Raw genomic sequence first — 23,573 nt, forward strand, 5'->3', positions numbered from 1 at the left:
AAGAAGTTATTTGCTCCCACCGTCAATGGCATTTTTTCCTCATCACGTAAGCCAGTTTCTGTAAAAGTCTGCCATGTGCTTTATTCTTAACACAAAGATTTTCAGATGAGACTTCAGACAGTCAAATTCAAGGCCAATAGGAGCTATGTATATACATAAGATACAAGAATTTGGCCCTTAATCATTTAAATTATGTTAGACTACTCTGTCCTTCCAACTATAAGCAGTGATTTATTGAGTTTGTTGGGGCTTTTTACCTTGGTTTCTTCTAGTTGCCTTTGGAGGTTTTTAGGATCCACTGCAATTGGCTCAGACAGTTGTTTGTTCACAGCTACTTCAGAGGTCTGGAGACCTGACAAAAGCCCAGATGAGGCTTCTTCATAATGCTGGTATTTATCTACCAGGTCTTTAAGGTTATTTCCAAGGATACCACACTAAAAAAAGTAGAAGGAAAAAACCAGACATTAAAATGTATACTTTATTTCATCTGAGTGGGATTTCTTAGGGATTTCACAGTAACATATTGTGCTCATAAAAAGATTTTTCTCAATCTACAGGGCCCAATATTTCAAATTTGGATGTCTACAGTTAGCTACCTTAAAATGTAGTCACTGGGGGCTAAAAATATTCAGTATCTCAAAAAAACAGACTCCTTTTCTATGTGCATAAAAATACAGATGTAGGTACCTAGCTTCAAGTACCCAAGTTTGCAAACTCTGACCAGCGGCTAAAGCAGTTTTTACAATAAATGTAATTTAGACAATTACTAGAATAAAAATAAAATAAAAACAAATTAAAATAAAAACAATTAAGTTTGCTTTGGTAGTAAATGGATGCTTTGTCTGGGGGTGTTGCTGGGCAAGATAATTGTTTTTGGGATTGCCTAAACCACATGCTGCAAATAAGATAAAATGTTAGGGATTATTCAGTAGAAGTTTTGTGATGAAGCCCTCATCTGCACTGAGATCTGAGCAGGTGCAAGAGTCTGCCCAGTTGGATCTCTGAGACCTTAGCTAATGTGCACAAAAATACACATAAGATGACACTTATGTGATCTGCTAATATTGGGCCTGATTCTGATCTCACTGATCAGATCTACACTGATTCTGGGCCTGATTCTGATCTACACTGGTTTTATACCAGTGTAATTCTACTATGGGGTCCTATAAAAGGTAGCCAGCCAGTCAGGCAAAGGCACAGACAGCTGCAGCGGCACGGGAGCCAGCAAAGAGAACTGTAAACAGGGGGTTGAGTGGGAGTTCTGTCGGAGGAGAAGATGAACAGGATTTAGGTGGGAAGGCTATGACAGATACAGAGGCAGCAGTGGGGGTGACCCATGTAGTGGAAAACACAATGAAGATGACTGGATGTGGAAGATGCGGTATGCACATGATCCTGGAGGGGGTACCTGGAAAGAGTTTTGTCTGCATGAAGTGCCGCCTGATAGAGCTGATGGAAGAGAAGATCCTAAGATTGGAGATGCAGGTAGAAAGTCTGGTTGAGTTTAGAAGGGGGTTCGAGCGGATTATGGAGCAAAGACATGAGGCAGCTGAAGGGAAAAGCTCCCACTTGCAGATGGAAAGAGGACTGAAGAATTCTGAGGGGAGACTGCTGGGTGAAGAAAATGGACAATGGAAGCATGTGACTAAGAGAAACAGGCAGAGGAAAAGACAGGCTAGTGAAGGAGAAATAGAGCTTAAGAACAGGTTTGCAAAGTTGGAAAATGAAGAAGGGACTCAGCAGGTGGTCACTGAAGGTGGAAGGGCAAGGAAGAAGAGAAGAGCAGCTAGTCCTACAGAAAAAGGGGAAGAGTCAATGGAGACTACACCAAATATGAGCCCCAGGAGGATACAGGATGGGTTGAAGAGGATTACAATGGAGAATAGGAATGGAAAGAACTTGCAGCCAGAGGGAATGGGGATAGACCGGAGAATTGCACCGTCACCAGGAAAAGGCAGGTCTACGTGATCGGGGACTCCTTACTGAGAAGAACAGACAGGCCTGTAACCAGAGTTGATCCAGAGAATAGAAGGGTGTGCTGTCTTCCAGGTGCTAAGATACGGGATGGGGACCTGAGGTTGAAAAGGATCCTAAAGGGAGAGGGAAAGAATCCACTGATTGTCCTTCATGTGGGAACAAATTATACTGGTAGATTCTCGCTAGAACGTATCAAGGGAGACTACGCCAGGCTGGGGAAGACGCTTAAGGAAATCGAGGCTCAGGTGATCTTCAGTGAGATTCTGCCTGTTCCTAGAGAAGGGCAACAAAGGTGTGACATGATTATGACTATCAACAGATGGCTCAGGCAGTGGTGCTATAAGGAGGCCTTTAGGATGTATGGCCACTGGGAGACATTCATGGACAGAGGAAAGGTCTCTCAGGATGGACTTCATCTGAGTAGGGAAGGAAATAGACTTCTAGGATGGAGGCTGGTACAACTGATTAAGAGAGCTTTAAACTAGGAATTTGGGGGAGATGGTTGGGAAATGTCCAGGTAATCTCCACACCGGATTTTAGCATGGAGAGGGAAGAAAACAAAGTAAGAAAGGATACAACCGTGGGTAGGAGAATGGACATAAGGAGAAAGGGCAGTGTGGATACCAGTCTAATAGATCATACTGGATCTGTATGATGACCATGAATGACCGTGTAGAATGTAGCTGTAGAATGTCTGTGCCTAATCGGGTAAAGAATGTGAGCGAGGCAAACAGCAAAAATGAAGATGTTTGTACACCAATGCGAGGAGCCTAGGTAAACTGGAGGAACTAGAGCTACTGGTGCAGGAAGTGAAACCAGATATTATAGGGATAACAGAAAAATGGTGGAATAGTAGTCACGACTGGACTACAGGTATTGAAGGGTATGTGCTGTTTAGGAAAGACAGAAATAAAGGTAAAGGTGGTAGAGTAACACTGTATATCAATGATGAGGTAGAAAGTAAAGAAATAAGAAGCGATGGAATGGATAAGACCAAGTCCGTCTGGGCAAAAATCACACTGGGAAAGAAAGCTACTAGAGACTCCCTTGTGATAGTACTTGGGGTGTGCTATAGACCACCGGGATCTAATTTGGATATGGAAAGAGCCCTCTTTAATGTTTTTAATGAAGTAAATACTAATGAAAATTGCGTGATCATGGGAGACTTTAACTTCCCAGATATAGACTGGAGGACGTGTGCTAGTAATAATAATAGGGCTCAGATTTTCCTAGATGCGATAGCTGATGGATTCCTTCATCAAGTAGTTGCAGAACCGACTAGAGGGGATGCCATTTTTTATTTGGTTTTGGTGAGTAGTGAGGCCCTCATAGAAGAAATGGTTGTAGGGGACAACCTTGGTTCAAGTGATCATGAGCTAATTCTGTTCAAACTGAACGGAAAGATAAACAAAAATAAATCTGCAACTAGGGTTTTTGATTTCAAAAGGGCTGACTTTCAAAAATTAAGGAAATTAGTTAGGGAAGTGGATTAGACTGAAGAACTTATGTCTCTAAAGGCAGAGGAGGCCTGGGATTACTGGCTGAAGCAGACATCTTAATATTGCTGTGTTGTGGAGTTTTGCAGCTTCTGCTGAAGCCTTCATAATATGGCGCTTTACTCTCTGGGAATTTGTCGCTTTTAAAGTGAGAATAATATTTACCAATAGTTGCTTTAAATATTTATCTTCTGAAGCTTAGAAAAACGACATTCCAATTGTATCTTTTACACCTGGTATTTAGTCTCCACCTAGTGGCCAAACATTACAAGGTATTCCTTTTATCTGAAAGGAGACTAGAGCCCTTGGTATAATTATGTACAAAACAGTGTATGTTAAAAATAGATCTATAACTTGATTTATTTATTTGTTTAGATTTATACAAAGAATAAAAAGCATCTCTCCAAGGCTCTAGTAACTCCTGCCATCAATTACACAAACAAAATTTGGAAAGTCTCAATTAAAAAGACCTTCTGGCCCAGATACACAGAAGGAGTTAGGCACCTAGCCCCAGTTTTGGGACCACTGTGATGAACAAAACTCCTGCTGAACCCTACAAGTGCCTGAACAAACTTGGCACCTAATTTTTTGCAGTAAAACTTCCCTAGGCACTTATGTTTCTATCTCTGGGCATGTACATGGCTTCCTCATTCCAGTCTGGATGTCTATCTCCCACCTAAATCCTAGAGAGAGTCACAAACTAGGGAAGATAGGTGTTCGGCTGCCTAAGTCATGTGTGGGGCCCAATCCGGTAGGCAGCCTCTTGAGTACACTTGATCATACCCCGAGGCAAGTTCACACAAAACAGCTGGGGGGTGAGGGAGCACCCTCAGAACCCTTAGTCCAGAGGTGAGTACCGGGATGTAGGAAACTCCTGGTTCAAGTCCCTGCTGTGCATGAGTGGGAGAAGAGATCTGAACAATGATCTGCCACCGCTCATGTGAGTGCCCTAACCACTGAGCTATGGGATAGTTTGATGTGGGGCTCCCTCATTCTCACCTGTTGAAGCTGTTGCACTTTGGATAAATAATTGAAGAGTCAGTTGTGAGAAAGAGAGAGAGGACACACCTGAAAATAACTATGTAGTCTGGTGGTTAGAGCACTCCCCCATGCAGTGGAGACTCAGCGTTCAGTTCCACTGCTCCAGTTTTAGGAAAGCATAATTTAATGAAGAAATGTCTAAGATATACTAGGCCTTTTTTTGTTCTGAACATTTAGAGTCGAACACTCAAAGAGCCTTCAGGCTGTGTGTTCTAAATGTGCATATGCACAGGGCAGCTTGGTGAGTTACCCACATGTGCACACAAATGTCCATCTGCACCTGGGATGTAGGTTGTGTGCGTGCCCAGAACAGAGGTTCTTGAAAATCTTGCGTACAAAGTCTTTACTGAGAAAAGGAGTGCTGGCCAGAAAAACAAGTTGAAAAGTGCTAGAGATTATATAACACCTACCTGGCGAACAAAAAGTGATGAGCAAGAATGAGTCTTAGGCCTGGTCTTCACTACAGAGTTAGGTCAATGTAAGACAGCTTATGTCGACCTAATTGTGTCAGCGTCTATGCTACAGCATTGGTCCTGCCAATGTAAATGCCCAACAACACCGACATCATAACTCCACTTCCAGCATAGCGCTTATGTCTGTGTAGTTAGAACCACACAGTGTCTGTGTAGACACTGTGTTACTTACATCAGCTGTTGGCATCATTCTTGTAATTTCACAGCTCCCTTCTGGAGCTGTGAAATTGACAAGAAAGGTTGGTAGGCTCCTTGCTGAAAATCCTGCGCTTAGCTCACAGCTCTGGCTGTCACCCTTGGCAGCTGGGGGGCTCCAGCTAGAGCCCAGCTGCCCCCCAGCTCCCAACTGAACTACTGCCCGGGCTCCCAGCTCCCCCGTTCCCCACTGAACTGTTGCTTGGGCTCCCAGCGCCCCGCTCTGAATGGGGTTGCCACCTGGACTCCGAGTTCCCCGCTCCCAACTGAACTGCCGCCCAGGCTCCCATCTCCCTGCTCCAAGCCAGGCTGCTGTCTGGGCTCCCTGCTCCCCGCAGTGAGCCCGGCAGCCTCCTGGACTCCAGGCACAGAGCTCCCCACCATAAGCCTGGCTGTCCCCCCAGGCTCCCAGCTCTGAGCAGGGACCTTTGTGCCTGGAGCCTGGGCAGCTGCTGGGCTCCCAGCAGGGAGCTCCGCATGCAGCTGAGAGCCTGGGTGCTAGCTGGGCTCCCAGCAAAGACTGGAGAGCTGAGAACCTGGCTTGGGCTCCCAGAAGAGAGCTCCGTGCAGAGCTGAGAGCCTGGGCTCTAAATCCCCCACTTCACTTGGTGGAAGCACTCCTGGTGAAGACATGCACCACCAATAGCAGGAGGGTAGTGTGGACATGTAAATCCGCAGTAATTACTGCAATGGCTGTAAGACGACCTAACATAGGTCAACTTACGTTTGTAGTGTAGACATGCCTTTAGTGACAGGAACATCCCAGCCAAAAGATGGCACCTTTTACCACGCAACACTGCAGCAGTAGCAGCTTGTGCTCAGGGTTAAGCCTATGAACATCTGGCACAGGGATGAGACTGCTGAACAGAGCTACAGTGACACACAAATCTCCCTTAAACAGATCAATGCAACTCTGCATTACAGCTGTGAAGGTTAAAATTATAATGGTGCTATCCATGCTGAACAGTAAATGGAGTGACATTTGTTCCTATCTGAAGGTTGTTCATAGGTCAGATGTGAAATGAGTTGGTGATTTAGTGTGGTTCCTGGTGAATAGGTGTCCTCAGAGTGAAAGTCACAGACACAGAATTCATTTCCCTCCTCTAGAAATTAACCTTCCAGGACAGCACTGAGACATGCTGGCAGGGTAGCGTGGAGAAGCTAGCACTGCTGCCACCCATGCTATACCTTTCCAGTAGACTAGTGAAAGACAAGTCTAAGATACTGTTAATCTAACACCTCTCAAAAGTAATTGAGTTCCACTTAAAAATGCACATAGAAAATTACTTCAAACACTCAACACAAATTTAAAAATCTTAGTGTGATTCTTTAAGCACAGAATGGGCCACAGATAGATTAAAGATTTCTATCAAATTAATATTTCAAATGCAATCGTGGCAGGCCCTGGCTTTTATTGTATTTGTTTTATTAATGAGACTAGAGGTTGGTTTTCATTTGGAAGGAAAAATTACAGGGCACAAATGATAGGCAGATGCACTAGGTAGACAAATCTAGAGGAACCAAAGAGTTTCCTTCCATTCCAAAATGATATTCAGAAATTCTGCTTTCATAGATTCATAGATTTTTAAGACCAGAAGGGACCATTATATCATCTAGTATCATCTAGTCTGACCTCTGTATAATACAGGCCATAGAATTCACCCAGTTACTCCAATAACTTGTGTTTGACTAAAGTATCTCTCTTCGAAAGGCATCCAGCCTTGAGCTGAGGACTTCAAGAGATGGAGAATCTATCACTTCCTTTCTAGTTTGCTCTAAGGGTAAATCATCTTTCACATAAATATTTGGTGAGCCAACTATTATCCCCTTACACATTCAGATGTAAATAAAACATACCTTAGTATAAAGAGATTTGAATCGATCTGAAGCACCATCCAGTTTACTTTGCACCTCTGTGTAAGTCGCTGAAGTATCAATACCATCTTTGTCAACCTTGACACCATCTTTTTTACTACAAGATTTAGCAGCATCTAACACCCTGTGTCCAGAAATTGTAATGTACCGTAAGTCACCTTTGTGAGAAATAACATCTTCTGAAAAACTCTTTTGCCTTTTGAGCTTGGTCATGATACCAGTGAAGTCAGAAGCACCAGCCTCCAGATTTTCAAGTTCTTGTTCTGACTGCTCAAGCCAGCTTTCAAACTCACTGTAGTCTGTATCAAATTTCTCAAGTTCGTCCTGCAGAGAGTGCGTTAACTTCATTTTCCGTTCTGATTCAGCTAAAGCAGTTTCATACTGGACTTTCAGTTCTTTCATGTTCCTTTGCATTTTTTCTTTTTCTTCAGGGGAAAGGTAGTGGCCTTGTTTCTCAAGTAGCGCTTGGGCAGACTGAGTTGCTATTATAACAGCCTGTTGCTGAGAAATAATTTTCTCATGTTGAGCCTATAAGAAAAAAATTAAAATATTTATGACTGGTATCCTCCTGTAGGGTTCCAACAAAGCACTTTTTTTTTTTTATCAGAAATCTCCACTGAAATGACTGAGGAGTTCTGTCTAGAAACTGATAGCACAACACGGACCAAAATTACAAAGCCACTCAGAATGTTAGAAGACTTTTCCACATCTCTTCTGATTGATGAGATAACAATTTGTGACTAATGTAAATAATGAATAGAAGGGATGTTTAAATGAGATTGCTCAAAAATTGTTATCTGATCAATCAGAAGAGATGTGATAAAGCCCTTGAACATTCTAAGATGCTCATTAAAAATGCCACTCTTATTCATTGTTTACCTATAGCATTTTCAAATTGTAAGAAATAACTAGTGGTAATTACAGATCAGACCCTAGTGTATACATGGGTAAAGCCCTTTTGACATCAACGGAATTTGGAGAAACACTGATGCACATCAGCGGAGGACCCAGCCCTATATTTCTAACACAACCCAGTGAAGTGACTTGCATGGATTGCCATCGACAGGCAAGCCCCATCAGAAACAACCAATTTAAATTTTCCCCAGATCTTTTTTTTCCTCATTCCATGGGTGATCACTCAAGATAGGATTCATTATATAACATGCTAAATGATGGGCAGCTTTTAAAAAGTGTAAGTATTCCTTTACCTGTTGCACACACAGTAGCTACTGGTTCTAACCAGTAGTTTTGGGTCAGATATACCAAAGGGAGAATAGATATTTCCCATGTATTTTGAGTGAATAAAAGTCATTGCTAATTTTTATATTTCCATTTTTGGATTTTAATCAATAGTTCTCAAGATTTATAAAAATCTTTCCTTACAGAAAAATTGCCATTCTATGGCATGAAACATCCATACACATTACATACCATATATATTTCACCAAGTTAAAACTAATAAATGACAGGAGCTATAAATACACACTAATAGAACCTGATGTAAAACATGTTTGGCTCTGGGGGAAAAAAGACCATATATTTTAAAACACCTCAGTTCCTGAAGTGCCTCATTTCCTACAGAAACAATGACTATGTATTTTGTAAAATGGGCTAAGGTGCTTCTCCATATATGTGCGGTAGACAGTTATCAAAGATCAGATTTGAGCCCTCTGTTAATGCTATTTTCTAAAGAGCACCAATAGGCACAAACAAAACCACCTATACTTCCATTTTCTTTAAGAAGGTTTTACATGGAAGCTATTCCAAAATACGGAGTGTTCCTTTGATCAATTTCTGCAGATCCTTCATCAGTTCCATCACTCGGAATCTAAAAGGGCTTTGGGCTGTTAAAACTGTATCTAAGCATACAGAAGGCTGTCATAATTAAATATGCTGGCTGAAGCAGACATCTTAATATTGCTGTGTTGTGGAGTTTTGCAACTCCTGCTGAAGCCTTCATAATATGGTGCTTTACCCTCTGGGAATTTGTCACTTTTAAAGTGAGAATAATGTAGATTAATAATCTCAACAATCCAATAACGGTAGCAGTGTGCAATCAGTGTTCAGTCAGCAAAGGGAAACATGTCAGACCAAATAATTTATCTTTGACAAGGATCAGGAAAGATTATGAAGCTGTGTTTTTGCCTACAGTACTTTGTTTATCTACAGTAAACATTGTACTGTGTTCATTTCAGCCTAGGAAAATAAAGGGCACTGTGATCACCATTAAGATGTCAACATTTGCCACTGAGAACACTGCAGTTTCTCCCATTCTTACAACAGGAAATAACTGGGTACCTGTGTGGTAATTGACGAACACTGACACTTTTTAATGACATCTCCATATAACATTTATCAATGTACATTATGTATTTCTCTGAAGCCTGATAGAAAGGCTTTCATTGACTTCAGTGAACCTATTACCATAGTACCTAAGTGCTGAATATTTGCCATAGCTGGTAACATGTACATATAGTACCTTGACTTTCTGATACTGCTGGTTGAGGTTATTGTCTGTAGGTTTTACTCTGCCATCCACATGGGTTTCAGTCTGTTGCTGAAGTTCCAACAGGTTACCATTGACTTCATCCTCTTCTCCCTCCAAAGCCTTTACATCCCCTTCTTTAATATGGGTTCCATTCTGTTCTATTGCCAGTGTCCATTTCTCGTCCCCATGCTCTGCTGCCTTATCCACATTTGACAGCCAATCCAAGAGATTTTCAATCGTATTTTTACTCTCTTCCAGTTGTTCTATGGCAGCAACCTACACATTGAAAGCTCAGAGTTTGAAATCTGAAATCATTTTTAGCTTTTACATAGTTTCAAATGTGGATATTTGAACATAAAAATATGTTGTTAAAATCTGAAAATATCTGTTAATTCACACATTGAGAATTTGCTGTATTTGTAAAACAAATATGCACTAATTATTTGATAGTCACCCAAGTAAAATATGACTTTAATCTCTCATTGTAATAAGGGGAAAGACTATTCCCCCAAGACTTTTTAAAAATTCAAATAAAGATGTAGAGTTGTTGCATAAGAACCTTTTCTGTTTCCTGCTTAATAGCTGTTGTCACAGCTTTATCCAGCACTTTTTTGGACTCTTCTGCCTTCTGGCTAAGCAGCAAACATTTTGTCTTAGCTTCATTAAGTTTCTGTTCAAGAATAGTCTTGTCTTCTTGTGACAGCTTTCCTCCATTCTCTTTCAAGAACATCTCAGTGTTTTTCACAATCTCTGCCAGTGCCTGTGCACTTGCCAGCATATCTTTCTGTAACTCCTTGGGGGGAAAAACAACAAAAGAAGGTAGATAAATTATCTACCTGTACTTCACTTCAAACTTCTCAGAAGTCCTTCACTGAGAGACAGCCTAACTCATCTTATCCCACACATTCTTGTAAATGCACTTTTATTACTATAAATTAGTTCAGATGAGTTATGCTTTTGTTTCTCAGATGTGATTTTGACCCCCCACAATATCTCATATTTGAGCCCTGGCAGCTTGAGAGATTAAAAATGTGGTAACAGTCATTAGTTTGGAGAGCAAAGAAGTCTATTGTTAAAAGTATTAAAGACAAACTCATTTAACAATCTGGAGTGGGATAAGTCAAATATTCCATAGACCATAGTAATAATGCATTTCTGCATAATAGTCCTGGGACAAGTCCAGAGCTGAAGCAGGTCTAGAGGGAGTCTAAACTGATTGATGTCTACCTTCTTTTGGTCCCTTCCTCTCAATATGTGTGTTGCACGAACTTAGACTCCCTCTAGACTGCCACAGAGAGTTTTAGACTCACTTAAATTCACATCCAATTACCAACATGTAATTACATCTCAACCCTTACACCTCATTTCTGAATTTGGCACAGTAGGTCAACATTAATGTAAAGGATTATAGAGAGAATCATAAGCCAAAGGGCCTTAAGAGCAGGGTGATGTTTATGGTGCCACCAGATAAAAAGTTTTGGACTCTCACATGGGTTTGTGGGTTTTGCAGTGTTTTTTGATACTTAGTTTGAGAAAGAGCAGTTCATTTTAATGCACTAACAAATATTTTGGATGCCCTTCCTTTGGGCACAGTAAATATTTTATATTAAATAAGATACAGCGTCTCCCCCCCAAAATCTTTGAGCTTTCTTCCATACCCCACTTTATACATGGAATGCTCTCCCTGAACTGATCCATAAGGAACCTTTTCTTCCTTCAAATCCCCTCCCAAGATCTGCTTCTACCATGATGCCCACAAGACAATAATCAAGAAATGAGGGCTAGGCTTTGGGCCAGTTGTGGATAGAGAATATTTATAAAGCAAATACATATTTGTACATAATAATTTGGTCTATCCCTCTTTCTTTCCCTTGGAATTTTGCTGGTAATCTTAGACTATAAACTCTTAGATTCAGGGAATGAGTCTACCTTTGTTCAGCAAAATGGGTTACTGATCTCCCTGGGACTACTATGCACTACTATAATATAAATATTAAATAATAATAAAAAACATAAAATGCTAAATCCTAAAGTCCTCACTGAGGCAAGATCTTAACTGATGTCAATGGGAATTCTCCCTCAGTATTAACAGAGTAAAAGTTTAAGTTTTGGCACAAGGACAGGGCCTAACAACAAACCAAACAAAAAGCTTTCAGATGTACATATTGTCACAAGATTATAACTTGAACGTGATGTGACAGGGTCGGGCCAGATGGCTACAGGAGAGTAATAGAAGGCAGATATATTAGTCCCAGGCTAAGCAGGTCCCTTTTCCCTGCGTAAGGTAACAGGGAAGGTTCCAGAACAATCAGGAACCTTCTGGAGACAATTAAGACAGGCTGATTAGAACACCTGCAGCCAATCAAGAAGCTGCTAGAATCAATTAAGGAAAGCTAATCAGGGCACCTGGGTTTTAAAAAAGGAGCTCACTTCAGTTTGTGGTGTGTGTGTGAGGAGCTGGGAGCAAGAGGCACTAGGAGCTGAGAGTGAGAACGTGGACTGTTGGAGGACTGAGAAGTACAAGCATTATCAGACATCAGGAGGAAGGTCCTATGGTGAAGATAAAGGAGGAGGAGGTTGGGAGGAGACCACGGGGAAGTAGCCCAGGTAGTTGTAGCTGTCGCACAGATGTTGCACAGCTGTTCCAGGAGGCACTCTAGACAGCTGCATTCCACAGGGCCCTGGGCTGGAACCCGGAGTAGAGGGTGGGCCCGGGTTCCCCCCAAATCCTCCGAACTCCTGGTTAGACACAGGAGGAGTCGACCTGGACTGAGGGTTCAGAAAAAAGGCCAAGCTGAGGGCTGCCGTGAAGCTCCAAGGTGAGCAAATCCGCCAATAAGCGCAAGACCCACCAAGGCAGAGCAGGAAATTTGTCACAGTGAAAAAAGTTATAAAAAGGCACCCAGGAAATCTGCTGCCATCACCAGAGGGACAGCATTTATGGGGAAAAAAAGATGGTACAGAATCCTTTTACAAAGAAGTTTCAATAACGATGTGAGCAGAATAAACACTCCATGCTTCCAGTTATAAAGGTGACATATGATTTTGGCATAATAAGCTTGGGCTCACTTACATGTGATTTTCTCACATCTGACAAGAATGCTTTGGAACTGCAGAATCACATGTTAGATCTGAAGCATGCTACAAGATTGTTTCTGAAAGTATACAGTACATCGCAGGACAGTCTATTCATTTGCTTTTTATCAAGCCACCCTGAATGGGAGTACTGTACAGGTTCAATCCCTTAGCTTCAGTCAACAAGGCATGGTTTTGTGTCTTTTTATTGTTCCCTCTTTCCCTCCCTCTCTGTCCTGTTTTTCTGTCCCCAGGGGTATTGTGCTGATTTCCAAATCACTGGGCAAACTGAGAGGCCACCTCCATTGCTGCTGTCAAAATTTCTGTGTGAACTGGCTGACTCAGGGTGTTACATAACAAATCTGGAAATCACTCTTCAATACTTCTCCTTGCAGAGAACCAAGCACATTATCAGTAGTGCCATAATTCTTTTCTGCACAGGGCCAGCGTGAGATCCTGAGCCAGTTCCTGTTTCTACATTTCCCCCATGCAGTCAGTGCTTGCTATTGTTGACCTAAAACCTGCCTTAGTCTTCTTAATTTAATCTCAGATTGGTTTCTTTATGGACTGTAACTAATCCAAAATACATTATAAGATTACTAAGGTTGCTGCTGTTTAGTCAAGTTTTCACCTCTTGTTTGGTTTGGTATTGCTTTAACTCAGCCTTGCTGTCTCCGATAACAAGAGCTTCTTGGTGACCAATGAGTCGATTTTCTGTTTGTGTAAAGAGATCACATATTTCCTGTAGTTTCTCCTTGTATTCCTGCTGCTGCTCAGCCACATCCTAATTTGGAGCAAAAATAAAACACAAAATTCTGCACAGGAATCATCAGAAACTCCCTTACAAACTACTTTTTAAACAACAATATTGCAAGGCAATCGTTTTAAAAGTATGCTGTAAACATGATAGCAGTGGTACACAGTTTGAGCAAGGTGAATATATAGAAGTTATGGATCATAAACCTTACATATGCTGTAAGTAAAAAGAGATCATGTATTGATGGAATTGCCCAGCAGAAATCTGGCCATGCATACGTGTACAAATGAAACCTCCAACCAACAGAAGTGAAAATCCACATCTCTGAATTGCTTGAAATCTGTGATAAACACTATTAGTTCTGAAAAAGGATACCAAAACAGAGGTTAGTTGTGACGGGTGTGTTAGTTCAGTTGGTATGCATGTTACCTGAGCAGAAAATGCTTGCATCTTTTAAGCAATACAGAAGAAAAAAACATGCAGGATCATTATTGTTACCAAATTCTTATAGATGCTTCTCATTCACCCATTTTTATATATTTCTCTGCCATAGCACCTTGGCAACATCTTCCTTAGAATGTTACAAAGCCTCAGGATTCTAAGTAACTTTTTCCTAATGCATCAGTAGTGGGTGAATTGTTGACTTCTGAGACTTACATTTGTGCTTCTATGAGAGGAAGGGATGTACAGGTATACTGAGGCCTCCTCTAAGTCAGCCCTGACTGTAATCATTTAGCTAATTACAAACACAATTGCTACATTATTCATGATTATAAGCAATCACAAATACTTTTCCTTCAGTCTGACAGAAATACTAGACTTGATCCCCTCGCTTTTGTGTCGATAATGATGTCTGAAAACTCAAGTATCCAACCACTTCCTAATATGATAGCACTAAAAAGTATGGTCGTAACACAGAAAGACCATAACAACTATTTATCAAACTTGATTGATACAGTCTTTGTAGAATAATGAAGGCAAATATAATAAAATGTATAGGATATTATAACATATTTAACCCTATAGACAATGCTTCCCAAGCAGCTCATTTCTGGTATGACATAATCACACATTAATATTCAAATTCCTCATCTATATTGATAAAACACTAAGCACACACTGTCACAGAAAGGCAAACCTTCTGATCACCAAGATCTTGTGCTGTCCGTAACAGTCCCTCTAAACTTTCCATCTGAGATGTGATGGTTTCCTGTACTTCCTGAAAACACTTCTGAGTGCTATTTAAGAGCCTCAACAGCTGTTTGCTCTGATTAGGAGAAAGATCCTGGGCATGTTCAGAAATGAAGAACTGAACATCAAATGCTATGGAGTCCAGTTGCATCTTCATACAGCCAAGCTCTTTTGAATGATTCTGTAAATAAAACAAGGGGAAATGACTGATCGTAAAGAAAGTTTCAGTGTTCATAAAGCATATTTCAGAGAGAAATAATACTATCCCTAGCTCAATGTTCAACTATGTTTTTGATGAAAATTTTAACCAAAGGAAAGAATTAACCTAAAAACTTGTATTCCAAGAAAAGGCAACTGGCTGGGTTTTCGCATGTTTTGCCTTCTTGATCAGGGGTTTATACATCAAGCTCCAAATAATGATGGTGCTCAAAGTCTTCTCCTTATTTGCCTTTTTATTTTTGCACATCAGAGGACTGACTGACTGACCATCAACACTGAACAGGTACTACTGGGGAGTCATTCGCCTAACTGGAGGAGCAGTTCTGCAAAAACTAGAAATGGGAGAATATTTACTGAAGGTATTTCCTGCGATTGGCTTTCTTGCCTTCCTCTGCAACCTAGAGTGACACCCCACTCTCCTCCCCACCCTGTGGGCAAATTCTGCCCTCAGTTACACCCATGCAACCCTATTCAAACCCCAATTAAGTCACTGTACATTTTACATTCCATATATACATTTGAACAGTTGGTTCTGTTCACGTCTTAACGGGTATCACATGAAGAGGGTGTTTAGGAGGCACGTGAATTCATGGTTTTGGATTTTTTGTTTCTTTAAAGCACCCTCCATAGCTGTTTTGGGAATGTACATTAAACTCATTGAAGAGATTGGAGTTTAAGCATTGGATGTAATTATAGTAATTGGGATAGGTTGCAGTCCTGCATTACACATTCAGATGGGACCAGATTTCTTACAATAGATGTAAGCAGAGCCAACATTACATTATCTTTTCTGATAATTAGTTACACTATTTTATCATTAAACATCAATGATACCTGCCTTTAGCAGTTGTAAGCTTTGCTTCACATTTTCTATATCACTAATATCCACTGTCAGGTTGTTCACAGTTTTACTGTTTTCTGTGATCCAGTTTGAAAACTTCTGAAGTCTGCTTAGAAGTTCCTGATGCAATATTGCAAGCTTAGACTAGAAAGGAAAGTTATATATTTATTTACAGTATTATTGTCTAACCAGCCAAATCTGATATTAAATGAAAGAAAATCTGACACCTAATTTATGTTAAAATAAAACCAAAACAAAATATTTATTTTTAACTGAACTACTTTAAAGTAAAGTGAAGCAAGTACACACACAAAAAATCGTTTAATAGAAACATACCATTTCAGAGTCAACAGCAAAGACTATTTGTTTTGCACGCTTTGAAGACATATCACAGACCACAAAAAAGGCCTTCTGTAAATATTCATAGGTTATTTTTAGTTCTTTAAGTTGTTCTTTGGGACCATCTTTGTGCAGAGACTTTAAAAACTCTTCTGTCAACTTCATATCTTTTTTTAGAACAACAGCAAAAGTAGCCAGCCCTGATTCAAATGACTGCAAACAAAATATAAGCAAGATGCATTAAATTTATTAAGAGAAACAGGTTTAAAAGTAAATTCATGTAATTGTATTTAAAATCTGAACCACATGATCTCTCTCTTTATATTGGGGCTTTCTATAGCATCCTGCACTGTATTATCTATGTGCTTCTTAGTATACCATAGAAATAAGAAATATATTATACTTACCTCTAATTGTTCAAGTTGGGTTTTTAGCATTTCCAAGTTGTTACTAATAGGCTGCTGATTATCTAAGTGGAATTTCATATTCTGAACCATTGTCAAATGTCCTCGCAGTTTCTTTGTATACTTTAAACACTGCTGTACTCCACTGAACTTCTGAAAATAAGTTTTAACAATCAGAAAATGCTTTCTGATCTAATAGAGAAACATAACATTTGTTTTCATTACAATTTGTTTTAAATTTACAATTGGAGTGTTTGATATGTGGGTGTGTTTTTGTTTGTTTTTTTGGTTTTGTTTTGGTTTAATAATGATCTCCAATATTTAAAAGGATGCATGCAACTCCTTTAAGAAAAAATGTGTAACTGTGCCAGTTGTTACTTACCACGCCTACTGGGTTGTCTTCTGGGGCAGCTTCTTTCATTTGCAGAACATCCTCAGAAAAGCTTTTGGATGGACTGTCTGACTTCTCAGGCTGCTGGTTCTTTTTCAAAATAACAGCTGTGCTGTGAACCAGTGAATTCCCTCTGAGAGTTTCTGATCCAAATTCTGTTAGTTCTCTTGAGAAAAGCTCCTCTGCTTTGCCTACACACTCATCATCTGTGGGGATATCAGCAGCCTGTGAGATGGTAAACAAGTCTTTTGCCAAATCACTCATCGATTCCTCCAATCTGTATGAACTTTCATCTCCAGGTGGGATTTGGAAGATTTGTTCAAGTTGAGAAGTAATAAGTTTGGGAGCTGTAGCTTTTACTTCTTGGTCTCTTTCATTCCGGGCTTCTTCACTTGTTGTTTCATATGGATTATCAGTCTTTTGGTTGCAGTGGCTTTGCTTCAGTATATCAAGGAGGAGGTCAGGACTCCTGTTATCAGGCCAAGTTAATTGAAGATGATCATAGTCCTTTTGATCTATGCACGAAGGGATAGCCATAAGTGTAGCGCTAATGTCATCATGTGTTTGCTTGATATTTGACTCACTGAAAGTCTCATTCTCCAAGTGTGTGTGACTAATCATTTTAAGTAAATTTTGCATTAAAACTTTTGTGTCAGAGTAATTTAAAGGTTCACCTTCCTGCTTGCAGAAAACATGGCCATCTTTCAATTTCTTTTTCAAAGTATTCTTTAAATCTTCAATTAATGTGTCAGATACTTCAGGAGAATGTGATATACCCTCCTCTGTTTGCAAGTCTTTCGGGAGCATCACTTCTTTGTGAAATGATTCTACAGGCTTTTCTTTCCTGACACCACTTTCAATTAAATCGGTCTTGTTGGTTAAAGTATTCTGTTCCGTAATGTTTTTTACTCCATTGTAACAAACCAGTGTTTCACATTTCTTCTGCACAATATTATCCAATCTATCACCTTTGTTACCCAAAGATCTAGAAGAAAAGTCTGCTGCCCCTCTATGGTTCCCAGAATGTCTGGTTTCAGCCCTGTCCTCTGACTCCTGGACATTCTCAGCACTTCCTTCTGTGTCAGCTTTCTTAAAGGCAAATTCATGACTAAATATCATGTCATTTTCTGAAGTGTCTTTAAGAACTTTATCAGTTTCTTGACAGATGATAGCCTCATTTTCCTTGGTAACATTTATTCCCTTTGACTTTACTGTAACTGTTAGAGGAGAGGATTGAGCATTAGAGTTTAATTCGTTTGGATGCCCTGCTCCCATATCAATAATATAGTCAGGTATCACTAACTCTTTTCCATTCTGTATATAATGTTCGTCAGTTTCACCTTCCTTAAGGTAAGGAGAATCAGCCTTATTCAGTTCTGAAATATCTTTTGCTTTTATGCCTTTTGCACATTGTTTTAAATAAGAAGAAAGGTCAAACTCTTCCATAAATTTATCTGATTTCCCTGTATCAAAGTCACCGTAATGTCCTGATTTAGCATCACTGGAGGCTTGTCTAACACTTACTTTTTCTTCATTTGAAACAGCAATTTCACAATCTGCTTTAATAGTTCCATCAAATATTTCTCCAAGGCTTTCCATATGAATAGGACTTTTACTTAATTCCTGGATATGACTTTCCTTTATAATAGTCGCCATGTTTATATTTTGTTTAGGGATTTCAATACCTTTTTCTATTTGACCAAGTTCTTTATTTGTGACTGGATATACTAAGTCAGTGAGAGAACCTAGACCATCACTGTCATTCACATAAGGCACATATCTGACTACTTTCTTATCCATTTGGGATGAATTTACCTTAAGCAGTTCTATGCCAGTCACATTATTTGACATGTGCTTCATGAATATGTCTTCCTCTGTGTTCTGTCTTTGCTCATAATTTGAACATGGCACAGATATATTGTTCTCGTTTTTCATTATGATATGAACTGGTAACAGATCTTCTGAAGGGAGGAAGTCTATTTGAGTCTGAATGTTTGCGGCAGCAGCTTGCTTAGCAATAGTAGACAGGGATGCGTGCACACATCCCTCCTGAATGATTGCCTGGTTTATTGCCATGGTATCATTCATGCCAAGATCAGGCATTAGAGTCATATGCTGTGTGAGGTTACTTTCTTCACTGTTAGATAACATCCATTCAGTGCCAATGATGCTTTCAGATTGGATATTTTCAGTGATATCTTCTAACATATGTTTGCTTTCTACCAAATCCTCATTACATTCAGTTTCTTGCTGTCCTTCCTCTTTGATTTTATCTGTAAGATCAAGATATCCTTCTTCAGAAACATCAGACACATTTTTATATTTTTTTAAATTGGATTTTTCAGAGCATAGGTTATTTTTTTGACTGTTGGAATCTAACTGCAAAATATTATCACCTGCCATGTGTTTTAAAAGAAGATAACCATCCAAGGCATCAATATTCTGATTACATTCATCACTATCTTCCATTTCTTTGGAAAAAGAGAACAGCTGGACACGAACGTTTTTATCCTGACACTGTGAGTAATAAATATCCATTATTCCTTCTTCTTCTTCATCATCATCGTCATCATCAGTTCCATAACTATCACTTTCATAATCCATATAATCATAATTTTCCTCCTCTTCCTCCTGAATTCCTTCATGCTCATCCTCATTAGAGTCACTTTTTGCTTGCGTTTCACATTCCTCATATCGGTCTCGTTGCACTTCAGCTTCATGCAATCTCAATAAGGGACTAAAGCCGCTCTCCTCACTTTCTTCACTCTCTCTCATGACTGGTAGTGTCTGCTCCTTATCTTTCACCTTTCCTAGGCTTTCTGTCTCCTCTTCAGAGATGGCTTCCAACATTCCGGCACTTCCTGAAGCCATATTTATCATCTCAAAGGAATCTGTCTGATTTACTTCACTAATACACAGGACACTATCTCCAGTGTTACTCACATCTTGAAAAGTGTTTAGTTCTTCCCTCACATTTAGTAGCCTGTCTCTTTCTTCTTGGACACCTAAGGGTATGTTGTCAGGCTCTGGGGTATCATCATCTTCAAGCTGAGAGGTATCGTCATCTTCATCATCAACCTGAGGAGTGTCGTAGGCATCGTCATCTTCATCATCAACCTGAGGAGTGTCGTAGGCATCGTCATCTTCATCATCAACCTGAGGAGTGTCGTAGGCATCATCTTCATCTTCATGATGCAAACAGTCATTTTCACACTGTGGAGTGCCGTCACTCTCTCCCAGCAGCAAACCACCAGGTTTATAACTATTATCTCCCAGTAGTAACCTGCCATATATAGCATCGCTGTCCCCTAGCAGTAGCCCACTGTGCAGACTGATACTGTTTCCCAGAAGTGGCCTGCAATGCATGCTGGTACTGTCTCCCAGCAATGGCTCCCTAGGTGTATCAGTAGTGTCATCCAGCAGAGCCCTACGATGAACATCGCTAGTATCCTCAATGGGGGGCCCACCCTGCATGCCGGTACTGTCTCCCAGTGGTGACCTGACACGTGTATCAGTACTGTTTTTCAACAGAGGCCTGTAATACACATCACTATTTTCTTCCAGGAGTGGTCCACCTGACATATTGGTACAGTCCCCAAGGGATGGCCTGCCATACTCATTCTCTTTAGACTGTGGTATGCCATGCTTATGCTCATTACAAACATTCTGACTCACTAATACTTTACCAGAAAGTTCTCCTAGAAGTCTGTTTTCAATATCTGTGTGGCTGAATGAATTGAGACTTCTCTGAAAATCAATTTTTTTCATATCTTTATCAGTTAACGTACTCTCATCATCAGATTGCAAAATGTGAGGACCACTCTTTGGATTGTTTTCTTGAACTGCACTGACTTCACTATTAACAGACAAATCATCTACACCCAAGGGATTTTCTAAAGTTTTAAAAGTCCTGCTTTCCCTACCCAGGCTCTCTCTTCCATCAGGCATGCTGGGTTTGTCTTGATCTATTCCTGAAATAAGGTGTGAGTATCCTTGTGAGTATTTTGGAAGATGCCTTTCTACACTTCCAGAGTTTGCTTGCTGATACACATGCTCACACTGTTCCATCTGTGTTCGTTCAGGATATCCTTGAAAACTTTTGAATGCATTCTCTTTCTCAGGGTTTTGAGTACTACCCACTATATTTCCAGTTTCTGCTTCAGGTTTAGACAACGAAGAATTCAATGTACATTCTAACTGTTCAAAACCATTAGCATTAAAGACATTTGCTGTACTGTGAAAATCATTTCTCTCCGAACATTTATTATTCTGAGTATCTTCTTCAGGTTGTTTTAAGTTGCTGTCAGTAAAAGTATTCTGTACACCTGTATACTCATGCAGGACATTGCTTGTGACATTATTAAACATGACATTGTCAGGTTGTTTCAGATCAGTTCTTTTTGACTTTACATATGTGTTACTAAATCCCTCTTTAGTCACATCAGTACTGGACGCAGAATCATCACCTTCCAACAACATGCTGACAGCTTCATCCAGGTCTCCATCATACAACAACAGTCTTTGCCCTGTGTTTGCATCCATATAACTATTTATCATCAGATAAGACATGAATAATTTTTTAGTTTGCTCTACACTATGAGGCATGGGCTCTTCTGTACCTGACACTTCTTGTTCCTGTCTGTAGTCATGAAATGCAGACGGCTGGAATTCATAAGATGATAACCATCTTGCAGCATTTTTACAAGAGGACTCTAAATCCTCCATGTTAGGCATTTTATCAGGTAAAATTACATTGTTCAAAACAGATACAGTATTACCATCTATTACCCCTAACTGTGCAGCATTATCCAGACTGAGTACCTCACAGGTTTCTGGAATATAAATTGCAGCTATTTTTTGCCTGCCATTTAGTATTTTGCTTGCCAGTTCATTTGTTATCATCCCTTGATGTAAAGAAGTAGATATGGGGAATATTTCACCAGAATGAGGCCAAATGAGGCCAATGAAGCCTCTCTGTGCTTCTAGTACCAAGAGTGCACTGCTAGATGAAATTAAGCTGCACTGTATGGCTTCATCTACAGTTAAGCGTTTGGATGAATTTGGACATAGTATCCCACCAGTCTGAATCTGATGAGTCAGAATACCACAAGCAGTGTCCTGATCAATCAACTCTTGTCTCATGGCTTCTTCCACAGACATTCTATGCCCTGAGTCTGGTTCAATTATACCTCCAGACAGTAGTTGAGCCCCCAGCAACCTGAACATGGTTTCACGGTCTATGAGACCTTCATGGGCTGCTCTCAAAATACTTAACTTCCTTCCACATTTTAGTGTTATTCTACCTCTTTCTTGTGGTCTTACAGGTAGAAGTCTTAACCCTGTTTCTTCACTTATTATGCTTCTTTGAACCATCTCCTCCAGGGAAACCTTTTCTGCAGTGTTGGGGTCTAGGAGATCTTTGCATGTGTCTTGCCTTTCCAATAGCTTTGAAAATAAAGATGCCGAAACCAAGTTCCTCTGGAAAGCTTTGTGCAAAGTGAGTTGCTCCCCTGTAGCTGGCATAACTAGATATCCTTTGGAAAGCTGAATCTCAAGAATTTTAATGGCAAGAGTCTCTGGAATTATACCTTGTTCTAAAGCAGCTACAGCTGGAAGATTTGTGAATGATGACTCTGAAATAATTTTCTTAGCATTATTTAATTCCTGTAGTTGCAGTAGAGTTTGTTCATCAATAAGTTCACGGATTTTTGCTTCTTCAAGATCAAAACATATTCCCAACTCTGGTGAAATTAGCCCAGATAAAATCAGCTGATTCTCAAGCAATCTAATGCCAGTATCAGAGTCAATTAGACCTTTTAAAACAGACTGAAAGATCGAAAGGACTTCTCCAGTTGTTTGATCAATGATACCAGCAATAACTTTATCCACCTAAAAAGGAATATAAAGAATGATTTTAAGTCATTTTATAATTGTACATATTAAACTTTTTTTTGCTTTTGAATACATATTAAACACAAAATCATATACTTACCAGGACTGGGACAATGCTGTGAGTATTAGCAGCTCAAATGCGCAAGTGATCTATGTCAGTGATTCAACAGCACACGATGTAATAAAAGATTTAAAATCAACATGCATCTGTGAATTGAAAACCTATGCTCTGCATACATAAATAGGGTTAGTGGAAGGCAGCAGAATAGATGATTATATAGTGAACAATAAGACATATACCTGGAATCTGTCATGCTCTAAGTGTCTGTGAAAGGTTAGAAGATTCAAAAATAGTATGTGATACAAAATGACCATGCTACTCATGTTTACAGCATACAGCACTTTTGCACAGACACCCAAACATATGGAATTGGATATTATAGAACCCAAATACTTCAACTAGTTTGCATGGAAAGCATGTAATCAGGTTGGCAACATTATTTTAAAATAATTATACAAGACATTGCTTCTACTTGTATACGCACACATATATTTACAATACCTTTTTGATATAATTCCATATTCGAGATTTAGATTGGTTTATAAAAAATGTACTTGTGGTACCTCATAACTAGTTACTGTATGTGGTCCCAACCATATACCCAATTGGAATTTAAGGAAAATCTGGAACACTGTATATCTTCTGGGATATCTCTGGGGGAGTACATGGCAGAGATTAACCCATATTATTTTATGGTGTCATATTTTTGCAGCACACAAACTTATCTAGCAATCAGAGGATGGCTTTTAAAGAGAAGAGTTAAGAGATGGATGATTTGTTTATCTTTATTCATGCAAGGCACATGGTATTAAGACTCTTCACGCAAGTTCTGATGAACAGAATGTTCATATGCACATG

At 39.7% G+C, this 23,573-nt stretch overlaps 1 protein-coding gene across 1 annotated transcript in view; it reads right to left on the reverse strand.

The window, feature by feature from the left end:
- The window catches only part of DST (dystonin), a 473,375-nt gene that overhangs the window by 131,066 nt on the left and 318,736 nt on the right, over positions 1 to 23,573 (reverse strand). Inside the window, exons 39-48 of the mRNA XM_084622757.1 lie at positions 16,754 to 22,651; positions 16,375 to 16,524; positions 15,965 to 16,180; positions 15,626 to 15,772; positions 14,516 to 14,749; positions 13,252 to 13,404; positions 10,105 to 10,338; positions 9,537 to 9,821; positions 7,040 to 7,585; positions 258 to 434 (exon numbers count right to left, since the gene is read on the reverse strand). Coding sequence (XP_084478883.1) covers positions 258 to 434; positions 7,040 to 7,585; positions 9,537 to 9,821; positions 10,105 to 10,338; positions 13,252 to 13,404; positions 14,516 to 14,749; positions 15,626 to 15,772; positions 15,965 to 16,180; positions 16,375 to 16,524; positions 16,754 to 22,651 — 8,040 coding nt within the window. The remainder of the gene's footprint in view (positions 1 to 257; positions 435 to 7,039; positions 7,586 to 9,536; positions 9,822 to 10,104; positions 10,339 to 13,251; positions 13,405 to 14,515; positions 14,750 to 15,625; positions 15,773 to 15,964; positions 16,181 to 16,374; positions 16,525 to 16,753; positions 22,652 to 23,573) is intronic.

Source organism: Lepidochelys olivacea (assembly GCF_965140295.1).
Source record: "Lepidochelys olivacea isolate rLepOli2 genome assembly, chromosome: 3".
Taxonomy (NCBI): Eukaryota; Metazoa; Chordata; order Testudines; family Cheloniidae; genus Lepidochelys; species Lepidochelys olivacea.